Here is a 20,603-nt window from a genome sequence, read left to right as displayed (position 1 = left end):
CATCTACCACAGCCCCCTGCCTTAGAACTTTCACATTATATTTGGGTATAATCTGGTTTATTTTATATACATTTTACATATAAGCCTTGACCAGACTGCACCCAGCTACCTCCAGACCCTCATCTCTCCCTACACCCCCACTCGACCTCTCCGCTCCTCCTGCACTAGAAGACTGGCTCTACCTCCTCTACGCTCCCCTGCCTCCAGAGCCCGCTCCTTCTCCACCCTTGCTCCGCAGTGGTGGAATGACCTTCCCACAGATGTCAGGACTGCCCAGTCCCTGACCACATTCCGGCGCCTCCTCAAGACTCACCTCTTCAGACAGCACCTGTAGAACTCCTCTGTTTTTCCCCTGGGACACTTATCACCCTTCCTTAAATGCACTTTACTTGCTCTTATCTGCTCTCTATTTTACTGCATTTAATCCTGTACTTTAGAGTACTGTAATCTGTCAAGTGTTATTTAATCTGTAGCATTTTGTATTTAATTATATCCCTATGCAACTATCACTAACACTGTTATCTTCTCCATTATTGAATTGTATTTTGTCACACTTGTACTTGCTTGAACCAAAGTCATTGTATTTATCTTGCTTTTAATTGTATTATTACTTGTACTGTGATTCTTGAAATGTATTTTTATTTACGACTGTAAGTCGCCCTGGATAAGGGCGTCTGCTAAGAAATAAATAATAATTTACCTCTCGCCTACCGTTGAATGCTAATCTTATTTGATTTTATTTCTGTAGTAGGTGCACTGAAGACGATGTACAGTACATACTAAGGAATTCGATTTTTATGTTTACCACTAAAGCAGTAAGTGACAGATACAAAAAATACCTTTCTTTCTTTCTTTCTTTCTTTTATTCTTTCTTTTTCTTTTTTTTTCTTGCAGAATGTATTAAACAGACACACAGGCTATATCTGATAAATAAGCTCTTTATATACAGCAGGCTGTGTGGTCCAGTGGTTAAAGAAACGGGCCTTGTAACCAGGAGGTCCCCGGTTCAAATCCCACCTCAGCCACTGACTCACTGTGTGACCCTAAGCAAGTCACTTAACCTCCTTGTGCTCCGTCTTTCGGGTGAGACGTAATTGTAAGTGACTCTGCAGCTGATGCATAGTTCACACACCCTAGTCTCTGTAAGTCGTCTTGAATAAAGGCGTCTACTAAATAAACTAATAATAATAATACAGAGAGACAGTTCAGTATAAGACATAACATTTTATTTTTTTTCCAAATGCTTTTTTTTCAATGTTTCACAGTTTTTTTTATTTTATTTTATTTTTACAGTATTTTGTTCAGTTTTGTTAAAATGTTCGACTATTTCATTAAAACAATACAGCTTTTCGCTAACAGTAAACATACACATTTTTATGAGAAGAATCAAAACATAATTTCAGATTATTCTTCTTGTTTTTTTATGTTTTGGAAATGTTGGCTAACCGAAAAAATTCAAGAACACGCTTTAAAAACACAATCAATGTAATTCCTTTTTTAAACATGTTGGCAATTGTGAATTCATAGCTGGTGAAACCTAAAGCAGGACTTTAAAATAATGGTCTCACGTTCCTCATGAAGCCCGTCTGACTCCCACAGGAATATCACCTGACTATCTTCTGCACTTTTTGAAGCCATTCATTTTGATGCACTGTTCTAGCAAATGGGTAATCTGGTGCCTCACCTGATTAAAGTGATCAGTTTGCAAGCCTTGCTTTCAGATAGTTTTGCATTTCTTAAGTCACATGGAGGGTTCCCCGCCCCTTCAACAGCTTGTCATTAACCAATCAGCTACTTCCCCTACCGACTGCCATGCTTTCATCCAGTAACATGCTTTTACCCAGAAGACACTGCGGAGGTGAAATGACCTAGGGAGTGCAGGTGTAATAGATTTCCTTGGAGGAAGGCATGGAACTGAGAACTTTATGCAATCTACTGTAATACCAGATCATGTCAATAAAAACTCATGTTTGTTATAACATGTGTTCCTGTCAAAACTTTGCGTTTGAGGCAGATGTAGCTAAATGGGTGAAAAATGGGTGAGAAGTGCTAACAAATTAAATAAAATCCATTCTCTTACCTCTATTAGCTTTATTAGCATGATCACTGGTCCCTCCCTTTACAGGAGTGCTGACCATCTTTAAAATCCATTCTGTCACCTCTTATTAGCTTTATTAACATGATCACCGGCCCCTCCCTTTAAAGGAGCGCTGACCATCTTTAAAATCCATTCTGTCACCTCTTATTAGCTTTATTAACATGATCACCGGCCCCTCCCTTTAAAGGAGCGCTGACCATCTTTAAAATCCATTCTCTCACCTCTTATTAGCTTTATTAACATGATCGCTGGTTGTCATGTACTCTGATGAGAATCGTTTAGTTCTTCAATTAGTTTTCTCCGTTATTTTTCATTATTTTATGATATATATATATATATATATATATATATATATATATATATATATATATATGTCATATTTCAAACCCAACGCTACAGATGCATCATTGTATGTTGCATCATTGTAATCTCTTGCATTTCCTTTACTATGGTGCTCGCAATCATTCAGAGTGGTTCTATATGGAGTTATCATGTCGCTCTAAATCTTCCTTTCAGTTTGCCTGTAGAATCCTACATGCCTTCCTCAGTCCATTCAAATCACAACCTTTCAATTAGCCCCGCCTACCCTGCATATAAACAGGCGGAGTTGTGAGATCACACTGTCACATGATTTGAATGAAACGAGGGAGGCTGTCTGACACGCCCCCAGACGAGCTCAGAGCCGGGTAGAGGCAGATTTAGAGAGGAATGGCAGTAACTCAACACTGGAGCCGCCGTGCTGGCTTTCTGTTCCCACAATACACCGCTCACTCGTTCCAATCAAGAATGGGTTTTAAAGTCTGGTGAGCGCTCTGTTAAAGATTTAACATTTGTATGATTTGTGTTTGCAGTGGCTCGGAGTGCTTCTCATGGCAATTCATCAAACGCTGTGCTTTTAAGTCTGCCATAGACATGTGCAGCACAGGCTATGTCAGCCAAAGTGTTGCTGTAGGGGTAAGAGGCATCTAGTGATCTGCCACTTTGGATCAAGTTTCCGTTTGTTGTGCTGGCAATACACTTGCTGTGCACTAGATGGCGCTGATGCTTACTAACACAAGGACACTTTGGCCCATCTAGCCTAAGTTTCATATATCAATGGCAGGCAGGTTTGGGGTAATTTCCTGTTTTTCAGTTCCAATTCCATTTCCCTTTTAATCAATTTCAATTCCTTTTCATGACACTGGCTTTATTTTGCAAACATTTATACAACTTGTCAAACACATGTACAACTTGCACCGTATCTTTTCAGTTTCCCCCTGTGTTTTCCCTGTGGTTATACTATGCAGTTACCATAGTTTACTCTGGTTTGTTTATTAATATGCTTTAGCATGCCTCTCAGTGCTTTACAATGCTTGCCTATGCTTTACCATGCTTTCACTGTGCCTTGTTACACGTGGCTATGCTTTCACTGTGGGACTCTTTTATAAGGATTGACCTGTGCTATTTCACAATGTTGGGTTCAATAGAAAGTGCTGCGTGTTGAATTTCCGATCAGCCTGAACACAAGGAGATAAAAACACAATGACAAATAAGACATTATTATTTTCAATCCCTCACCCTCCCAACCCCCCCAAATATATATACACTCCCCTCAGGTTTTGGGATGCATGAATCAATACAGAACAATACATCTCGCTTGGTACCTTAAATCTCTTGGCATCTCTGAACAGATCATGCTGCCCCCTCTTCAAACACATACTGTAGTGGCTGCTGAAAATGTGAAAGATGAACGTGTTTCAGAACCCCCTGCAGTGTTTTCAAGAAACTCCTTACTTTATCTGTGCCCTGTCTCGTGGTGTTCTTATTGCAGCAATATATTGTTTCGATATATTTTATTCACACGTCACAGGGAGAGTGATCTGGATGCACGGCGATCCTTCGAAGAGAAATTGAGTAATACACATTTTTCACTAAGTCTGCTTTTACCCGGCTTTGAACTCGCCTGGAGGCGTCAACCCGCCTCCCTCGTTTCAGTCAAATCATGTGACAGTGTGACCTTTCCACACAGCCTACTCTGTCGAGGTCAGGGGTAGGCAACCTTGGCTCTTCCGATCCATTCCACTGCAGGACTTCCCTCCAACCAGACCTTATTTAATTGACCCTGTTGGAGGTTAATTACATAACTAAAGGTCTGGTTGGAACCAAGTCCTGCAGTGGAATGGATCGGAAGAGCCAAGGTTGCCTACCCCAGGTCTAGGTATATCTAGAGTAGGCAGGGCTAACTGAAAGGTCATGATTTGAATGCACTGAGGAAGGCTGGTCAGGTGGCATTTAGGATTCTCCAGGCAAGCTGAAAGGTAGATTTAGAGCAAAATGATGAATCTAGATTCTCAATATTGTGGCAACAGAACCACATTTAGAATGATTGTAAGCAGAGGGCCGTGGGTTCAATCCCAGGTGGGGGACGCTGCTGCTGTACCCTTGAGCAAGGTACTTTACCTAGATTGCTCCAGTAAAAACCCAACTGTATAAATGGGTAATTGTATGTAAAAATAATGTGTAAAAAATAATGTAATTGTATGTAAAAATAATGTGATATCTTGTAACAGTTGTAAGTCGCCCTGGATAAGGGCGTCTGCTAAGAAATAAATAATAATAATAATCATAGTAAAGGCAATGTAAAGAGATTCAAATGATCCTTGAAGCTACTTTGGGGTGTATTTAGAGTGAGGAAGATGATCTATTTAAGGATACCAGGTTATTTAGCAGACAGCTTCTCCTGTTCAATTAAACGTAGGTAGTCCTTTCATCTCTCAGTCCTCTCTTGAACGCAGTGGTATCCCATTCACAAGGCTTGACTCAAATTCATGCTGATACAGTGAGTTTTCAACGTCTGTTTCACCCATGATATCTGGTGCTGTGCTGGGTTAAAGGAATCTCTGTTTGCAGGCCTTGCTTTCAGATAGGGTTGCACTTCCTTGGTCACCTGGAGGGTGAAATTGTCCCCGCCCCTTCAGGGCCTTCTTTGCAGTCAGTAACCAACCAGCGGCTTCCCCTATTGACTGACATGCTTTGAAGCCAGTAAGATCCCAAAAGACACTGCTGAGGTTAAATGACCTCGGACGTGCAACCGATTCTTTCCCCTAGTTTAGTACCAGGTGTTTAAATACTTGTTAAAAACAGTGCGGCTGGTGGGGCAATACTGCTTCTTCTTTTACAATCTCTGAAAGAATTTGAGACAAGCCTGGAGATCCACAGTCAGGAGGATGAACCGGCTCCTGGATTATCTGCAGGTCAGGGATGGTTCAGTTCAGTTGCCCTGTCTCGGTCAGAGTGGGCGGGTCCTCGGCTGGGATGACAGTGAAGCGGGATGATGTGATCAGATCAGGCTCTGCCTCCTTGGTCTCTGGAAACTCATCCTCCCACTGCAGGCTGCTGCCACCTGCAGGGCAAAGACAGAATTGCAGACATGAGTTTTATTGAGGTCCAATGCCGTGAGAAAACTTCAGGACTAGATTCTCAAAGCTGTTTGATGCAAACCCAAACACCAAGTTCTGAACATCCAAAGAGTCGCGATTATGTTGTAAAGCATACACTCTGGGGTTGATTTGTAAAGAGAAAGGTAGCGGATCTTATCATTAATGTCGCTTACTGCGTTCCTTTCCAACCTTCACCCGTACAAGATCTCTTACACAATAAGAGACAGCCTGCCCACGACTTCATAACTCATGGAAGATAAGATGCCTAACTGATGATGTCAGAGGACTCACCCAATCCGTCATCCAGGAAGGCGTTGGAGCCAGACTCTCCTGTTGCATCATAGGAAGGGGAGGGGCTTGTCGGGGCAGAGCCAGAACTGAGCTCATTGGTGGGGATTTCCTGTGGGGGCGGGGCAAGAGAACAGCTAACCAGTGAATTATAGTCTTTCAATTTTTTACCACAAGAGTAAAAGAGTGCCCCCTGGTGTGCAGCGGTAGACTGCAACGTTACCCTATTTTATCAAAATTAAACTTTAATAAAGGATTGGCTCCTTGTTAAGGTAATCTATCCAAAAACCTGGACACAGAATTCTAGGTCTAGCTAGAGCATTATATATCTTAGCATAACCTCCCTAGCCTTGTATTCCAACACTTTTGGTGAATTAACTGAACATTCAATTTGCGTTTTCAATTGCGTTTTCAGTCCTCTGCAACCCAGAGATCCTTTTCAAAGTCTTCATTCCCTATTCCCGTCCCGTTCAATTTGTACAATATCTTTTTACACCTAATATTTAATATCTCTCTTAGCATTAAATGTAATTTGCCACCAGTCTGCTCGGTTACAGATAACCCCATTTGAATGACCCAGGCTGCAGTGAGTGCAGGGGTGGAAACAAGACTCCCGCTGCACAGCAGTTTGATCCATTCCTGATTTTACTATGAGTTTAATATGACACACCTGAGCTTGTTACCTACACACTGTGGCAAATCAGACTCAGATTAAAATCTGGAATTAACTGCTGTGCAATAGGAGTCTTAGTTCCATGTTTTTTTTTTAATTATTATTTATTAGTGATCAAACTCAACAAACTAAAACTATGCACTATTTTCTTCATGAATCTAAAGTTGCATTGCATTGCCATTTCAATTTATTAATCTACTGTTGTACATGGAGACCTACAGCCAACTAAACATCCTGATTTCCATTACATGAGAGTAGATGTTAAAACTTCATGCTGATTTGAACTCGGCTCTCGCCAAGATAAGCACCAACTAAGACGTAGCTTTACAGTAAACTAATGTGATCCATATGTGTCTCCATCCATTTACGTTTCCTTCCATATGATGATGTAGATATCCTTCTGTCTGGTGTTAATGGCTGAAGTGTAATGCTGGCTCCAGGGATCAGCTTATTGCCTCCCCAGCGCATCAGCACACACCACGGCTGCGATGCTGGCTCCGGGGATCAACCACAGTGCGGCCTCCCCAGCGCATCAGCATGACAACCGTCTGGATTGAGCTAAGTAGGGTACATCTCTGGGGTCTTCAAGTGGGCACCTTCCATCCTCGGTGTTTCGTCGACTAGCCCACCCTAACCCTAACCCTAACCCTAACCCCAGTACTTAAACATAAACATGATACAAATACAGTACAGTATGCTGTTGATATGCAGTAGTTTAATTTGACTTAGTACCCTTTACTTTACTGTGCATTGACTCTCATTATATTCAGGCCAGGATATTTCAACAGGAGTTTTATTTCCATTGCTGCAGTCCATCCATCAATCAATCAATCTTTATAATTTATATAGCGCCTTTCAAAATCGTCCCAAATCACTTTACATAGAAACAAACATTAATGCATATTAAAATAAGTAATCAATAAAGTGATCAATAAAATCATCAAAGACGTAGCAACCTGCCCTTACCTGGTCGAACAGATAGACGGTGACATCATCGAAGAATGATACGTTGCGCCTCCTCTCCCTCTCCCTCTCTCTCTCAGCATGCTCCTCAAGCGAGCGAGGAGACTTCAACAGGCTGCGCAGGCTGTGCCGCCTGTCCGTCTCCGTCTCCGTGACGACGATCACAGGCCCCGCCCCTCCATCCTCCTCGTCCTCCGGGTCACTTCCTGCCCCGTGCCCAGGCCCCTCCTCCTCGTCCTGCTCCCGCCCCCACAAGGACTTGGGGCTGGTGGTGAGGGAGAGGTCGAGGGTGAGCGGGGGGAGGGAGAGAGAGAGACGGGCTAGCTTCGCTAGACAGGGAGACACGAAGGAAGTTGTTTAGAAAGCATTGTAGATTTAATTGTACCTGGTTAGCTCTGTTGTTCTGTTCCTCATGTTTCCAGCTTGTGTTAATGCATGTACAGCCCCTAAGGAGTCCTTGCAATCTGCCATACGTAAGAACTGCTTGTTTTATTTAGCAGATTATTTAGCAGACGCCTTTATCCAAGGCGACTTACAGAGGCTAGGGTGTGAACTATGCATCAGCTGCAGAGTCACTTACAATTACGTCTCACCTGAAAGACGGAGCACAAGGAGGTTAAGTGACTTGCTCAGGGTCACACAATGAGTCAGTGGCTGAGGTGGGATTTGTTTCTACTGACCAGAGTCCTACTGGACAATGATTCTGTAGTTCAACATTAAATACACACGTAATACAATCAGTGAGGAATGTTAAACTAGACAAAAGCTGCAATTGTGAGATGTGGAAATAATCAAAGGGCTTGCTCAAGAAAGAGAGCAGCACTCAATTCACATCTTTTAAAACAGATGACTATTTATTTGTTCATTTAAAATTCACACTGAGGAAGGCAGCTAGCTGCAGCGCTTGTAAATGAAGAAATAAATAAAGTCATCTTTTTTTGAATGAGTGCTGGTCTTGTTGTAACATGTGAAAACAGGGGCCCATTGAAAAGCACTGGATCCCCACATTGTCTGTGAGCTCCCCAGCCAAGACTGGAAACCAGCAAGCTCCCAATCACCCGACACTGTGCTCCTTCACCAGCCAATCACCTGTCATCGTGCTCCTTCACCAGCCAATCACCCATCACCGTGCTCCTTCACCAGCCAATCACCCGACACCATGCTCCTTCACCAGGTTAGTCACTGTGATGCGCTCCCTTTAGCCATGGGCCCATTGTTTCTATACCCTTGCGTTTAATTTAAACTACCTCAAGTTCTACAGATCAGGTGTGTCAATTGACACTGTGGCAGCGGCAGCTTGATAAAATAACTTTTTTAACTAAAGGTTAACTTTTATCTCCTTTTTATAAATTTAGAGTGCCCAATTATTATCGGGAGGCAGTGTGGTCCAGTGGTTTGTAACCAGAAGGTCACCGGTTCAAATCCCACCTCTGCCACTGACGGTCACTGGTTCAAATCCCACCTCTGCCACTGACTGCCTCACTGTGTGACCCTGAGCATGTCACTTAACCTCCTTGTGCTCCATCCTTGTGCTCCATTTTGCCTCCCTAACCCGCGGGAGCGCCAGAGCCAATGCGACACTCCCTCTAATCCCCAGTGAAGACAGACGACTTCACACAGCCAGGAACCTGTGCTCCCCTGACTGTATGACTCCCCATGCACATCACACAGCCAGGAACCTGTGCTCCCCTGACTGTATGACTCCCCATGCACATCACACAGCCAGGAACCTGTGCTCCCCTGACTGTATGACTCCCCCTGCACATCACGTGGCCATGATTTTATCAGGTGAGCCACTCGGGGACCCCATGAAGAGGTTTACTTGACAAAGAGAATCATAGAATACAGCTGTGTACTGAATACACTAGTCACTGGCTAAGAGAACCCCCTTCGAGAAGCAAGCAGTGTTCTCTTAGCTGAAGTGTTCTCTAAGACAGAGTTGACCACTGGACACAACATGCCAAGTCCAATCACGATATGAATCAATAAATACAAATGTATTTATTACTTATTACTAATGAACAAAATAACTAAGAGAAAAGCAATAGGCAAGCGTATGTTAATAAACTATAATAATAAAGCAGATGCCCTTATCCAGAGCGACTTACAATTGTTACAAGATATCACATTATTTTTACATACAATTCCCCATTTATACAGTTGGGTTTTTACTGGAGCAATCTAGGTAAAGTACCTTGCTCAAGGGTACAGCAGCAGTGTCCCCCACCTGGGATTGAACCCACGACCCTCCGGTCAAGAGTCCAGAGCCCTAACCACTACTCCACACTGATGCCCTAACTAAAATAACAAAACACGCTTACATACGTCAAAAATGCAGCAGCTCTAGATTACTCGCGATGACAGGTCAGTTTTGAAAATATTGAAAAACCATTTGAATTTGAGTTTGATGATGATGAGTTATCAGGTTACAAAACAGCACTGTATCAGTTTTGAATCGGTCGCAACGAATCGCTATCAGTGCCAAAAAGGTGTTCTCTCAGGTGAAGTTCCTGTTCCTTTAGACAGAGCATTTACAATGGGGAAAATCTGTTTCAACACAAGGGTGTTCCCTAAGCCGAAGTGTTCTCTTAGGAGGTGTTCCTGTATGCGGAGACTACTGTATAAAGGCAAGTCTCAAATCGTTGGATCTTTATCATCCAGAAACTAAAGAGTCGCATGACTCTAGATGTTAGATTTTGCTCGAGGACTGGAGATATGAAGTTGCAATCTGGAACGGTTTATGAGATAGTAGCAGTCGTAGGGTTGGGTTTGTAAATACAAGCTCCTTTCACTGGAATGCTTAAATACAAACTCTTACCTTTCATTGATTGGATGTGCTGGGGTTGAGGAGGTGTGGTCTCAGGATCTGGGCCAATCGGGAGCTTCGGTGGCCCATTGGTGATGTCATCAGCTGGTGGCTCCTCCAATGTCCCAGCCTCCTTTGCTTCAGGTGCACTCACTGTGTCATCATTACGGCTTGTTCTATGGTCTTCTGCAATGTCGTTGGCTGTAGGTTCGAGGCAATCGCTACTCTGATTTCTGACAAAATAAAAGAGTAAAAAAGCTTCAGTGATAAAGGCTGGTAAAACTATACAAAACCAATTCACTAAATGGACTTAAGAAGACACCAGCCAAAACGTTTGTCTGCTTGACTTACACTCTACCTTAGAAATCCATTTTAGCATTTTGAAGTTATGACTAAACAGCGTTGATGTGCCACTTGGCACAGCCAAGGAACCTGCGCTCCTCTGACCGTATGACACCCTGAACACAACGTGGCCGTGCCTTTACCAGGGGAGACCCTCGGAGACCCCTGCACTCCCCTGACTGTATGACACCCTGCACACAACGTGGCTGTGCCTTTACCAGGGGAGACCCTTGGGGACCCCTGCGCACCCCTGACTGTATGACACCCTGCACACAACGTGGCTGTGCCTTTACCAGGGGAGACCCTCGGGGACCTCTGCGCTCCCCTGACTGTATGATTCACCCTGCACACCACACAGAGAGCCTTTTCCAGAGGAGACACCCAGGGAACCTTGTATCATTGCATTTCACTGCTGACCCTTGAAATAATCTTGAGAGCTCTTACCTCAGGCTGTCGTGCAGTTCTCCCTCCTTCTCGCTCGCCCTCTCCTTGGCTGGTAGGGCGGGCACTGACCCTGGATGACCCCAGGGTCTCAGTTCAACCCTCTCTGTCACGCATCCACCCGACAGGACATTACGGTTCACATTCTCTCTCAGCGAGAACTGAAGCCTTTCCTCACACACCTGACACCAGAGTCAAAACAACAGCCAGAGAGGCAGATAGAAAGACATGTAGATAGAGATATAAATAGATAGACAGACATACAGCGATATATATGGTAGACAGCTAAACAGATGGAGACAGACAGCTAGAAAGCAATATAGAGAGAAACATGTAGACAAACATTTAAATGATTAAACCCCTTATTAGAGGTTCCCCACAGTAAAAGCACAGCAAAGTGTAATAAAGCACAGTGAAAGCATGGTAAAGTATAGGGAAGCATTGTAAATCACAGAGAGGTGTGGTAAAGCATATTTAAAAACACATGGCAAACCATGGTAGACTATGGTAAAGGAATAGTGTAACCAATGAAATACAGTGATAAACTGTGATACCGGACTCACCTGCATCATCAGTCCGTTCTTGGCCTGTTTTTTGGACAATGACCTTTGACCTCTCTTCCGGTCCAATGACCCCTGATCTGATACTGGAAGGCCTCTCTTGTCGTCCACTCCGGTCAGCTCAGAGCTTGGCGGTGAACTTTGCTCTGTGGTCTTTGTGTTCCGAATGGTGGAATCACGCGTTTCAAAGTTCTGAGTATTTTCAGGCCGGTTATCTTCAATCTTTTTGCTCTTGTGTTTTGGATCTCTGGAGTTTTGGAGGGCATTTTGAGCCCCTTTCTCAAAGAGCTCTATTTCTTTCATGTGTGATTTCTCAGAGCCCTCAAGTAAGTTCTGCTCTAGACCCCTCATCTCCGAGCTACTGGAATCTCTGTTCTTGAATTCAGGATCTCTCGTCCCAGAGATCATTTCTAAGTTCTCAAGTGAATTCTGACACAAAATCTCCAGGTTTTCAAAGTTCTCGAGTGAATCTCGCTCTGGATCTCTGTTTTCGAGTAAGATCTGATCTTGAGGATCCTTCATTTCACTTTCACCAGCATTCTGAAATGAGTTGACTTCTAGACTTTTGCTCTCAAAGTTCCAGAAGGGGCTGTGTTCTAGGTATTTAGTCTCTTCTGAAGCTTCAGAATTGGTGCTATTGTTGTTAGAATACGCACTGCTGCAGTTCTGGAGCGAGCTGTGTTCTGGTATCCTGATGCCTGAGTCCTGTCTGGAATCTGTTCTGTCTTGGAATGCAGGATCTGTGTTCCTGACATCTCTAGATGGCTCAACATCTTCAAGTCGTTTTTGTCCGTAACCTTCCAATAGTCTAGAACCTCTGCTCTCCAAGACTCTAGAACCTCGGATGTCCAACACTCTAGAATCCCTGATCTCCATTTTTGGATCCGGACTTTTGGTGACAAAGTTGGCTATTAAGGTGTTTTCAATTTCCTCTGGGATCATGTCCTCACAGAACTTAGAACCCTTGTTCTCGAAGTTCTCATGCACATTCCAAGCAGGATCTACAAGATTCTTTGAATCTCGATTCAGCAGCCCCTGGAGGGGTGTGCTCCTTCTGACTGTATCATCTACCGTCTCTAACTTGTTTGAATTGCAGACCTTATCAGACACTATCTGCCCTGCATGAGTATCACCATCGTTCTCAATTACAGTGTTCTTAAAGTTCCCAAGCACTTTCGGTTCCTGGTTTCTGTTCTGGAAGTTCTGGAGTAGACCTTTGCTTTCTTCGTTCTCCAAGTCCTGGAGATCTTGTTTTTCAAGTTCCTCACTCTCAAAGTTCTCTAGTATCCCTTCCAGTCTCCTAGGCTGACTTGGAAGATAGAGCTCTCCCATCTTAAAGTATTTAAAGTCTGTTAAGTGGCCGAAATCATCCGGCACATTTCTCATTCTCTGCTGTGGCTGCTGCTGCCCCCACACCCCTCCACTCCTCACCCTTTCCGTCTCGTTCTCTCCGTCCGAGAAATAGGCAGAGTCGCGATGGGGGGTGTCGGCTCCCAGCATCCTGAAGCCCCCGGTCCCCTCTGGGGGGTCTGCAGGGGTCAGGCAGTCCAGGGAGGAGGAGAGGGGGGAGAAGCCGGAGTCCGTGGGGGTTGGGAAGGAGAGGGACTGGTCTGAAGGGGTGATGTCCGAAAACAGGAGGGACTGGGAGGGAGTCAAGCTAGGGAATGCTACGTCTGTCAAAGACAGGTTAAGGGATTTTGTTAATGACTGTTCTGATGGGGTCGCTTCCAACCCGAGAGATTCCGTGGCAGGATGGTGGCTTGATGTTATGCAAGTTGAGTCTGCAGGCTCTGTTTCAGACTGGTTTGATGGCAATATCTGTGAGAGGGTCAGATCTGTCAGTGCTGTTTTCAACGGGAGGGATAGTTCGGTCAAAGAAGCATCGCCGGACGCTGTTTCCTTCTCTGGCTTGGATATTTCCAGCTCCAGGGTTTGTTCTGTTCCTTCCAATGCAGTCGCTTCTGTCACAGCATTGGGCTCCATTGCTTTCAGTGCCGAGTGTGCAAAAGTGATTCCAGTCTGTACCTCTACAGAGTCCTTGGCCACTATCAGTGCAGTGTGTGTTTGTGGTGATTTTGCCAAGGCAGGGGTGTGGGCTGCGACCTCAGTCAATAAAAGGGTACTGGGCAGAATTTCTGTCAGTGTGGAATTGCAGGAAGTCAGAGAGAGAGAATACTGGTGCTCTGCACCTGTCAATACACAGTCTTTCGGTTCAATGCCTGTGAATACACCTTTGCTGGGATTAACACCTGTCAATACACAGTCTTTCGGTTCAATTCCTGTCAATACACCTTCTCTGGGTTTAACACCTGTCACTACACAGTCTTTCGGTTCAACTGCTGTCAGTTCTAAATCACTGGATGCTACACCTGTCAGTGTATCGTCTGTCGGAATGACAGACTCTTTCTGAGTGATTTCAGACAATACGGAGTCTTCAGACTCAGGTCCTGACGGTGTTATGATTATTTCCACAGATCCTTGACACCTTGCCTCTGCCCCTGGAGGTCTGTCCCAGCTTGGATCGTGTGTTTGAGAGGCTGTGATCTCCTCTGGAACAGCGTCTTTCAAACCCGTATCTGCGTGAATACACTGTTTCACGTCTGCCAACTCTCTGGGTTCGGTTACAGAACTGTGCTGTGTTGTTTTGAAGTTCATTGCATTCGCAAGTGGTTTTGAGGGTGTTAGATCTGTAAGCTCTTTAGGTGTCGCTACAAAGTCAGATGTTATTTCTCTCAGTGTAGTGTCTACTACTGTCTCTGCAGAGGCTGTGGGCTCAGTGTTTGTCGATACTGGAATACTGAGACTCATCTCGTTCACAAGAGAGGAGGCTGTTATCTCTGTTAATACAGACTCTTTAGGGAGAATTTCTGACTCTAGTTCAGTGTCTGCGGATGTTAAAACTGTTGAGCTTCTGGACGTTATTTGGGTGCTTGACGGTAAGTCCTTGTGGACACCCCCTGCTGGACCATGAGACTGAATGTCTGTCAAACCTCTAGACACAATCTCTGTCCTTTCAGGCTTGTCAGGTGGAATGTCGTTGGACGGTATGTCTGTCAGAAACGTCTTGTTGGACATTATGTCCATCCATTCGGACTGTCTGGATGACACGTCTGTCAAAAAAGTCTTGTCGCATGTCATCCAGTCAGATTCGCTGGACATCATGTCTGTCAAAAAAGTCTTGTTGGACAAAACAGAGTCTGTGGACATGATATTGCATGCTATATCCTCCAGTAGTGAACTTGTTTCTTTCAATAAAGGATCTGTGGTAGTCGATTCAGTAAATAGAGACATTATATCTGAGCTTTCAGGTGTTATTTCATTAATTAGTGACTGGGAGGGCGTTGTTTGTTGTGTGGTCATTATTTCAGTCAATACAGACTTGCTGGGCTTTATACTTAGAGGGCAACTGGGAGTTTCTGTAAGGTGAGAATGGCAAGATGCAATGTCTAGGGAAGCTGTTACTTCACTGACGTTCTGGTCTTTATTATCGTGCATTGCTGTCTCTCTTAAAGCGGCTTCATTAGTTGTAGGTGAAATTTTAGCTTGGTAGGCAGGAGGAAGCTGGGGAGGGGAGGAGAGAGGAGGAGGAAGGGAAGGGGAGAGAGGAAGAGGTAGAGGACGAGTGGAGGGAGGCATAGGAAGAGGGGGAGAGGTCCGCAGAAGGGAAGAAGGAGGGAGAGAAGGGGAGAGAGAGGGAGAGGGAGGGACAGCGTGAGGCCTGCGTTGCCGCTGGAAAGCCAAGAGGTCAAAGTTCGAAATGGACGCCCCCATTAAGGGGTCTGTGTATTCAGAGGAACCGCTCAGACTGGCAGAACCGGTGAAGGACGGAAGTCTGTTTCTGGAATTCTTCAAAACTTCCGTAGAACTTTTGTTGTCATGAACTTCCGGAACGCTGCCACTGGCTGACCAATCAGAAGGGAAATTCGGTTCCGAGCCTTTTCTGTGTTCTTCCGGCCCAACCAAGCCGGCCTTAGATTGAGGGAGTAATGGTTGGTTTGTGGGTGGGGGTGGGAGGGGTCGGGAATGCAAATATAACTCTGAAACTACAACTTCTTTTACTTCTGTGTGTGATTTAGGTGGACGGGTCAGGGCCAACTGTGGAAGATCAGCCTCCGTTTTGGGTGGAGAGTGGATTGGGAAACACCCACTTTTGGGCTGAGAACCGTCAAGCAAACGCCCCTTTTCGGGCAAACTGGGTGGCAAACAACCACTTTTCTCTGAAGGCAGCTCATTGGGCATTACTTCAACCAGTCCACTTGGTTTAGGCTCAGTTTGTAAGAGAGACTGGTTGACGGGAGTTATATTGACCATTGCATAGTCTCTTGGGGTTGTATTGACCGACCCAGTCCCAAAGGGCAGTATTTCTACTGTACTGTTGGTCATTATTTCAACTGGGACAGCCTTCCTGGTCAGTAATTTTGCTGATTCAGTTGAATTCATTGTCTGCCCAAGGTGGTTGCTTCTGGTCTTCAGTTCTGTCAGTTCTAGGTCACTGTTTGTTGTCGTTGTAACTTTTCTTCCTTGCTCAGCAGTACCTGAAGCAGGTAACATCCTGGCATTCAGCGAATCTGTAGACTGAGGGTAAGACGGGGGTGGGAAGGGGGGAGGTAAGGGCGGTCCACTGTGAGGTGGGGACTGAGCAGGAAAATGACCGCTTAGGGGCTCGTACGGGAAAGTTTGCAGCTTAATAAAATGCCTCTTTTCTGGAAGAGGCGGGGCTATAGACAGTCCGTTAGGATGCGTGGAGGGTGGGGAGTTGGGGTTGGGGGCGTGTTCTTCCAGCCGGATGTAGTACTCGCTGGCCAATGACGGGCTTCGGGCGCTGATGACAGGCACCACGGTGGGCGTGTCTAAGCTGTGGCGGCTGTGAGCTCTGGAGGTCATCTGACCGTGGTGGGTGGGGTTTATGATGGGGAGTGGGTGTGTCAATGGGAGGGGCTTAGGGAGGTGCCCCCGCCCCCGGCGTGCTTGCTCCCAGAGGTACTCGAAATTTAACCCCTTGCTGGTCTCGGTGACTGTCAGGATGTCGTCTAAGTCGATCGTAACGGAAGTTTGCCCACTGGTGTTGCTCCCCACGGGCTCCAGCAAGGGGAAGGAGGCGGGGTTCAGGTTGTTGTTCTGCTGCGGGCGGTTCAGAGGAGAGGCTCGGAGGCAATCCCAGCGCTGCTCGAAGCTCTCGTCACTCTCCTCCACTCCCTCCTCCGCTCCCATCCCTCGCTCTGCTGCTATGAGGGAGGAGAGGAGGAGGTGGATTTCTTCCACCGGGGGGCGCTGCGAGGAGGGCAGCCAGCAGGACTGCATCACCTCGTACCTGAGAGAGGGGAAAGGGGACAGAGGGAGGGGGAAAGGGGATAAGATAGAGTGGAAGGGGGAAGGGAATAAAGAGAGAAGGGAGGTGGGAGGTGGGAGGGGAAGAGGAAGGGAAAGAGGTTGCACAAGGTGGAAATGAGAGTGAGTAAGGGGAGGGAATGTGGGAGAGAGAGAGAAAAGAGAGAGGGGAAGGGATGAGGAGGGAAGGGGAGACAGGGGAAGAAGGTAAGGGAAGTGGGATGAAGGGAGAGGGGGAGGGATAGAGAGAGAGAGGGGAGACGAAAAGGATGAGGAGGAATGGGGTGAGGGACAAGAGTAAAAGCAGTGGAAAGGAGAGAGGGAATAAGATTGTGAGGGAGATAAGAAGAGAGGAGAGAGAAGGGGTGAGGCAGAAAGGGATGAGGAAAGAGGAATGTGTGGTGGAGAAGGGAAAGAGGGAGCAAGAGGGGGAAGAGAGAGAAGAGAAAGATCCTGCATCATTTGGAAAGCCAAGCAGACAAACATAACAACATAAGAAAAGTTTCCGACTAGAAGAGGTCGTTCGGGCCATCAAGGCTTGACCCTTCCTGGCACTCCACCTACCTTCATCACTGAGGAGATCTAATTGAACAGAATCAAACTACACAGCAGAAGACTGTAGATTAGAGGCCTTCACTGGTCCAAAATAACAACCTGATCCGCCCCAGAACCTGCATCATATTTTTACACGACCCGAAGTAAAACTCACAGTAATAAACACGGATCAATATTTAAAAAATAAAAATGAAAGGCATAATTAATCAAACAAACACAAACCAAAACAAAACCAATCCTTGCACATATACTTGTACATACTTGCACTTCATTACATATTGCTGTTCAAAAATAATCGCTTAGACATGCTGTTCCTAGAGGAGAGCGTCGGCTCTCAAGGATACGACCAGCAATACTAAAAGCAGCCTCGCTGCTAGCCTGAACTTCTCCAAATAATGCAACTGTCAGAAGTTAATCAACAGTAAAAAAAATATATATATTATCAAAGAAAATCACCTTTCTTTAACAGTAAAGCCAGCTTTTATGAAGATGGAATACACTGTAAGATGCTACCATTCATTAAATAGACCCGACCCGAGGTCTTCAGAACAATTATCTACCTGAAACCCGTCCAGGTACGGGTCGGGTCTGGGGTGCTTGGGTCCGCCCGGACCCGTGAAGACCTGTAGTGTAGCTATCAATCGCATTTAGCTGAGGGACGGGAGAGAGGCGTTGTCTACTCACCAGTAGTCTGAGTGGGCCAGTTTGAGCCGGGGCTTGGCTAGTTTGATCTGCCTCTCCTTGATGACGAACGTTAGGACCTCTTCGTCTGAGAGGTGCCTGTGAGGCTGCGCTCCGAATTCAAGCAGCTCCCAGATCGTCACCCCGAGAGACCTGCAATCACACAAACAGCAGCCGTGCAGGTACTGGGGATGTGTTCACAGAGAACAGTGGGTGCAATATAGAGGTGGTGTATTAGAAATCACGCTGCCATTGGAACCTGTTAACAGCGGCTCCACTTATAATTACACTGACAGTGTAGAGCTCAGACAAGACATTCTAACTGGTTCTATACAAACAGATGAAACATGTTAATATCAGCTTTTCGTCTGTTTTTTTTAATTTAGATTTAATGACTTATGTTTATAAGTGTTCACTGGCTCCCTCTAATCAAGTTGCTTCGCTTGCAGGCCTGACACAGAAAAACATGCGCGAGAAATACACCCTTAATTTGAAATACACCCTTATTTTGTCATACTTGTACTTGCTAGAACCAAAGTCATTGTCTTTATCTTGCTCTTAATTGTATTATTACTTGTACTGTGATTCTCGAAATGTATTTGCTTATGACTGTAAGTCATCCGGGATAAGGGTGCCTGCTAAGAAATAAATAATAATAATAATAATAATAATAATAATAATAATAATTAGAGGTAGTCATCGAACACATAAACAAACAGCTGGGGCCAAAAGTTTAGCATCACCTAGAATTTTAGGATTGAGACATAATTTAAAAAAAAAAACTATAGGAACAGAATTTTGATCTTTTATTTAACATCATGTAATCAAAGAAACTACAACATGATATTGCAAAAGGTAACATTATTCAGCAGGTTTCATTCGACTTTATGAAGCACTATCGGTTCATTCTGTAGGGTAATGCAAATCTTTTGGTCACATTATATTGCAAATAAACAATGACAGGTTGTGTATTATATAGAAAACAGTGGATTGTTTTATACTATAGAACATAATATACAGTAGAACCTAACAGTTAGGAACACCACACCTATGAACCAAAGTAACTACAGAGAAAAGTCAATGTGAACACTGTCACTTTTGCAACTGAATACATGTCCAGCAGTGTTAGTGTGAATATTAGAGTATTTGTCCCACAGAGAGTGCTGTATGCGGCTGGTCCCCTGGCCTCAGAGGGAGCAGTGAAAGGGTTAACTCCGCGGCGCACTCACCACACGTTGCTCGCTTTGCTCTGATCGATGACCAGCAGATTCCCGTGGAGCTCGTCCAGCAGCTCAGGGGCCACCCAGCGCAGAGGAATCCAGAGCTTGTCAGGGGTCAGGTAGTAATCCTCCTGGAGAGACAAGCAAGGGAGCAGGATGAGCCGCAATCCAGACCACAGCATTGACATGATACAGCACAGACCAGCAGAGAGCACATCCACACAGTGTAATACAGCATGGACCAGCAGAGAGCACACCCACACAGTGTAATACAGCATGGACCAGCAAAGAGCACCCTTATCCAGAGCGACTTACAATTGTTACAAGATATAACATTATTTTTACATACAATTATCCATTTATACAGTTGGGTTTTTACTGGAGCAATCTAGGTAAAGTACCTTGCTCAAGGGTACAGCAGCAGTGTCCCCTACAGGGGATTGAACCCACGACCCTCCGGTCAAGAGTCCAGAGCCCTGACCACTACTCCACACTGCTGCCCTTTATAATAGAACATTGCCTAGCCTTAGGTAGTTATATTTTTTTTAAATCCTCAAACTGGGGGAAAAGTGGAAATACATTCAAGTATATACAGAAGGACAGACAGAGATACAGAAAGACAAACAGACAGTACCTTGTAGTGATTGTGTGACAGCCCATAATCTCCGATGCGGACTGTGAGGTCAGAGGTCAGTAGACAGTTTCGGAGGGCCAGGTCACTGAAAGAGAGAGAGCAAGAGAGAGAGAGAGAGAGAGAGAGAGAGAGAGATAAGGGAGGGGGGACTAGGGAGGGATCGAAAGACTATGAATGTAAGTGTTTAAGACAGTGTACAGACAGACAGACAGACAGACAGTAGCTGTGTGTGTAGCTGCTCTGGTCAAGGTGTACACACAGTACCTGTGAATGTAGTTGTTCTGGTGCAGGTGTAAAAGGCCGGATGTAATTTCGAAGGCCATGCGCTGTAAGGTCGCCAGGTCACAGGTCAAAAGGTCAGGGGTCATGCCGTCAGAGTTCCTCTGCGCTCGGAGATAGCGCTTCAAATCACCCTGCGAGGACAAGAGGACATTGTCAAACCTGTGTCTGTCCAGCACTGTCTAGCACACAGCACTGTCGCTATACTGTCGAACTGGGATGCAAGGGAGAGTTCTCCATGGCACGTACTTCATTGTAAATATACTGAATGTTACTTCAGAACACAAAGGAAGTGCAGAAGATATTCAGGTGTTAT

The 20,603-nt window shown here is 45.2% G+C and overlaps 1 protein-coding gene across 2 annotated transcripts in view; it reads right to left on the bottom strand.

Annotated features, from left to right (window-relative positions):
- Nucleotides 1–1,210: 1,210 nt before the first annotated feature.
- The window catches only part of LOC117410024 (uncharacterized), a 41,620-nt gene continuing 22,227 nt past the window's right edge, over nt 1,211–20,603 (bottom strand). For both annotated transcript variants that reach the window (XM_059018568.1, XM_059018567.1), the window contains 10 exons: nt 20,273–20,421; nt 20,009–20,093; nt 19,384–19,505; nt 18,158–18,307; nt 11,594–16,901; nt 11,034–11,212; nt 10,260–10,480; nt 7,445–7,770; nt 5,809–5,917; nt 1,211–5,480 (listed from right to left, as the gene is read on the bottom strand). In XM_059018568.1, coding sequence (XP_058874551.1) covers nt 5,344–5,480; nt 5,809–5,917; nt 7,445–7,770; nt 10,260–10,480; nt 11,034–11,212; nt 11,594–16,901; nt 18,158–18,307; nt 19,384–19,505; nt 20,009–20,093; nt 20,273–20,421 — 6,786 coding nt within the window. In that variant the 3' untranslated portion in view covers nt 1,211–5,343. The remainder of the gene's footprint in view (nt 5,481–5,808; nt 5,918–7,444; nt 7,771–10,259; nt 10,481–11,033; nt 11,213–11,593; nt 16,902–18,157; nt 18,308–19,383; nt 19,506–20,008; nt 20,094–20,272; nt 20,422–20,603) is intronic.

This window comes from Acipenser ruthenus, chromosome 60 (genome assembly GCF_902713425.1).
Source record: "Acipenser ruthenus chromosome 60, fAciRut3.2 maternal haplotype, whole genome shotgun sequence".
Classification (NCBI taxonomy): Eukaryota; Metazoa; Chordata; class Actinopteri; order Acipenseriformes; family Acipenseridae; genus Acipenser; species Acipenser ruthenus.
Note: the sequence above shows the minus strand (reverse complement) of the source record. Positions and strands in the feature narration are given on the sequence as shown.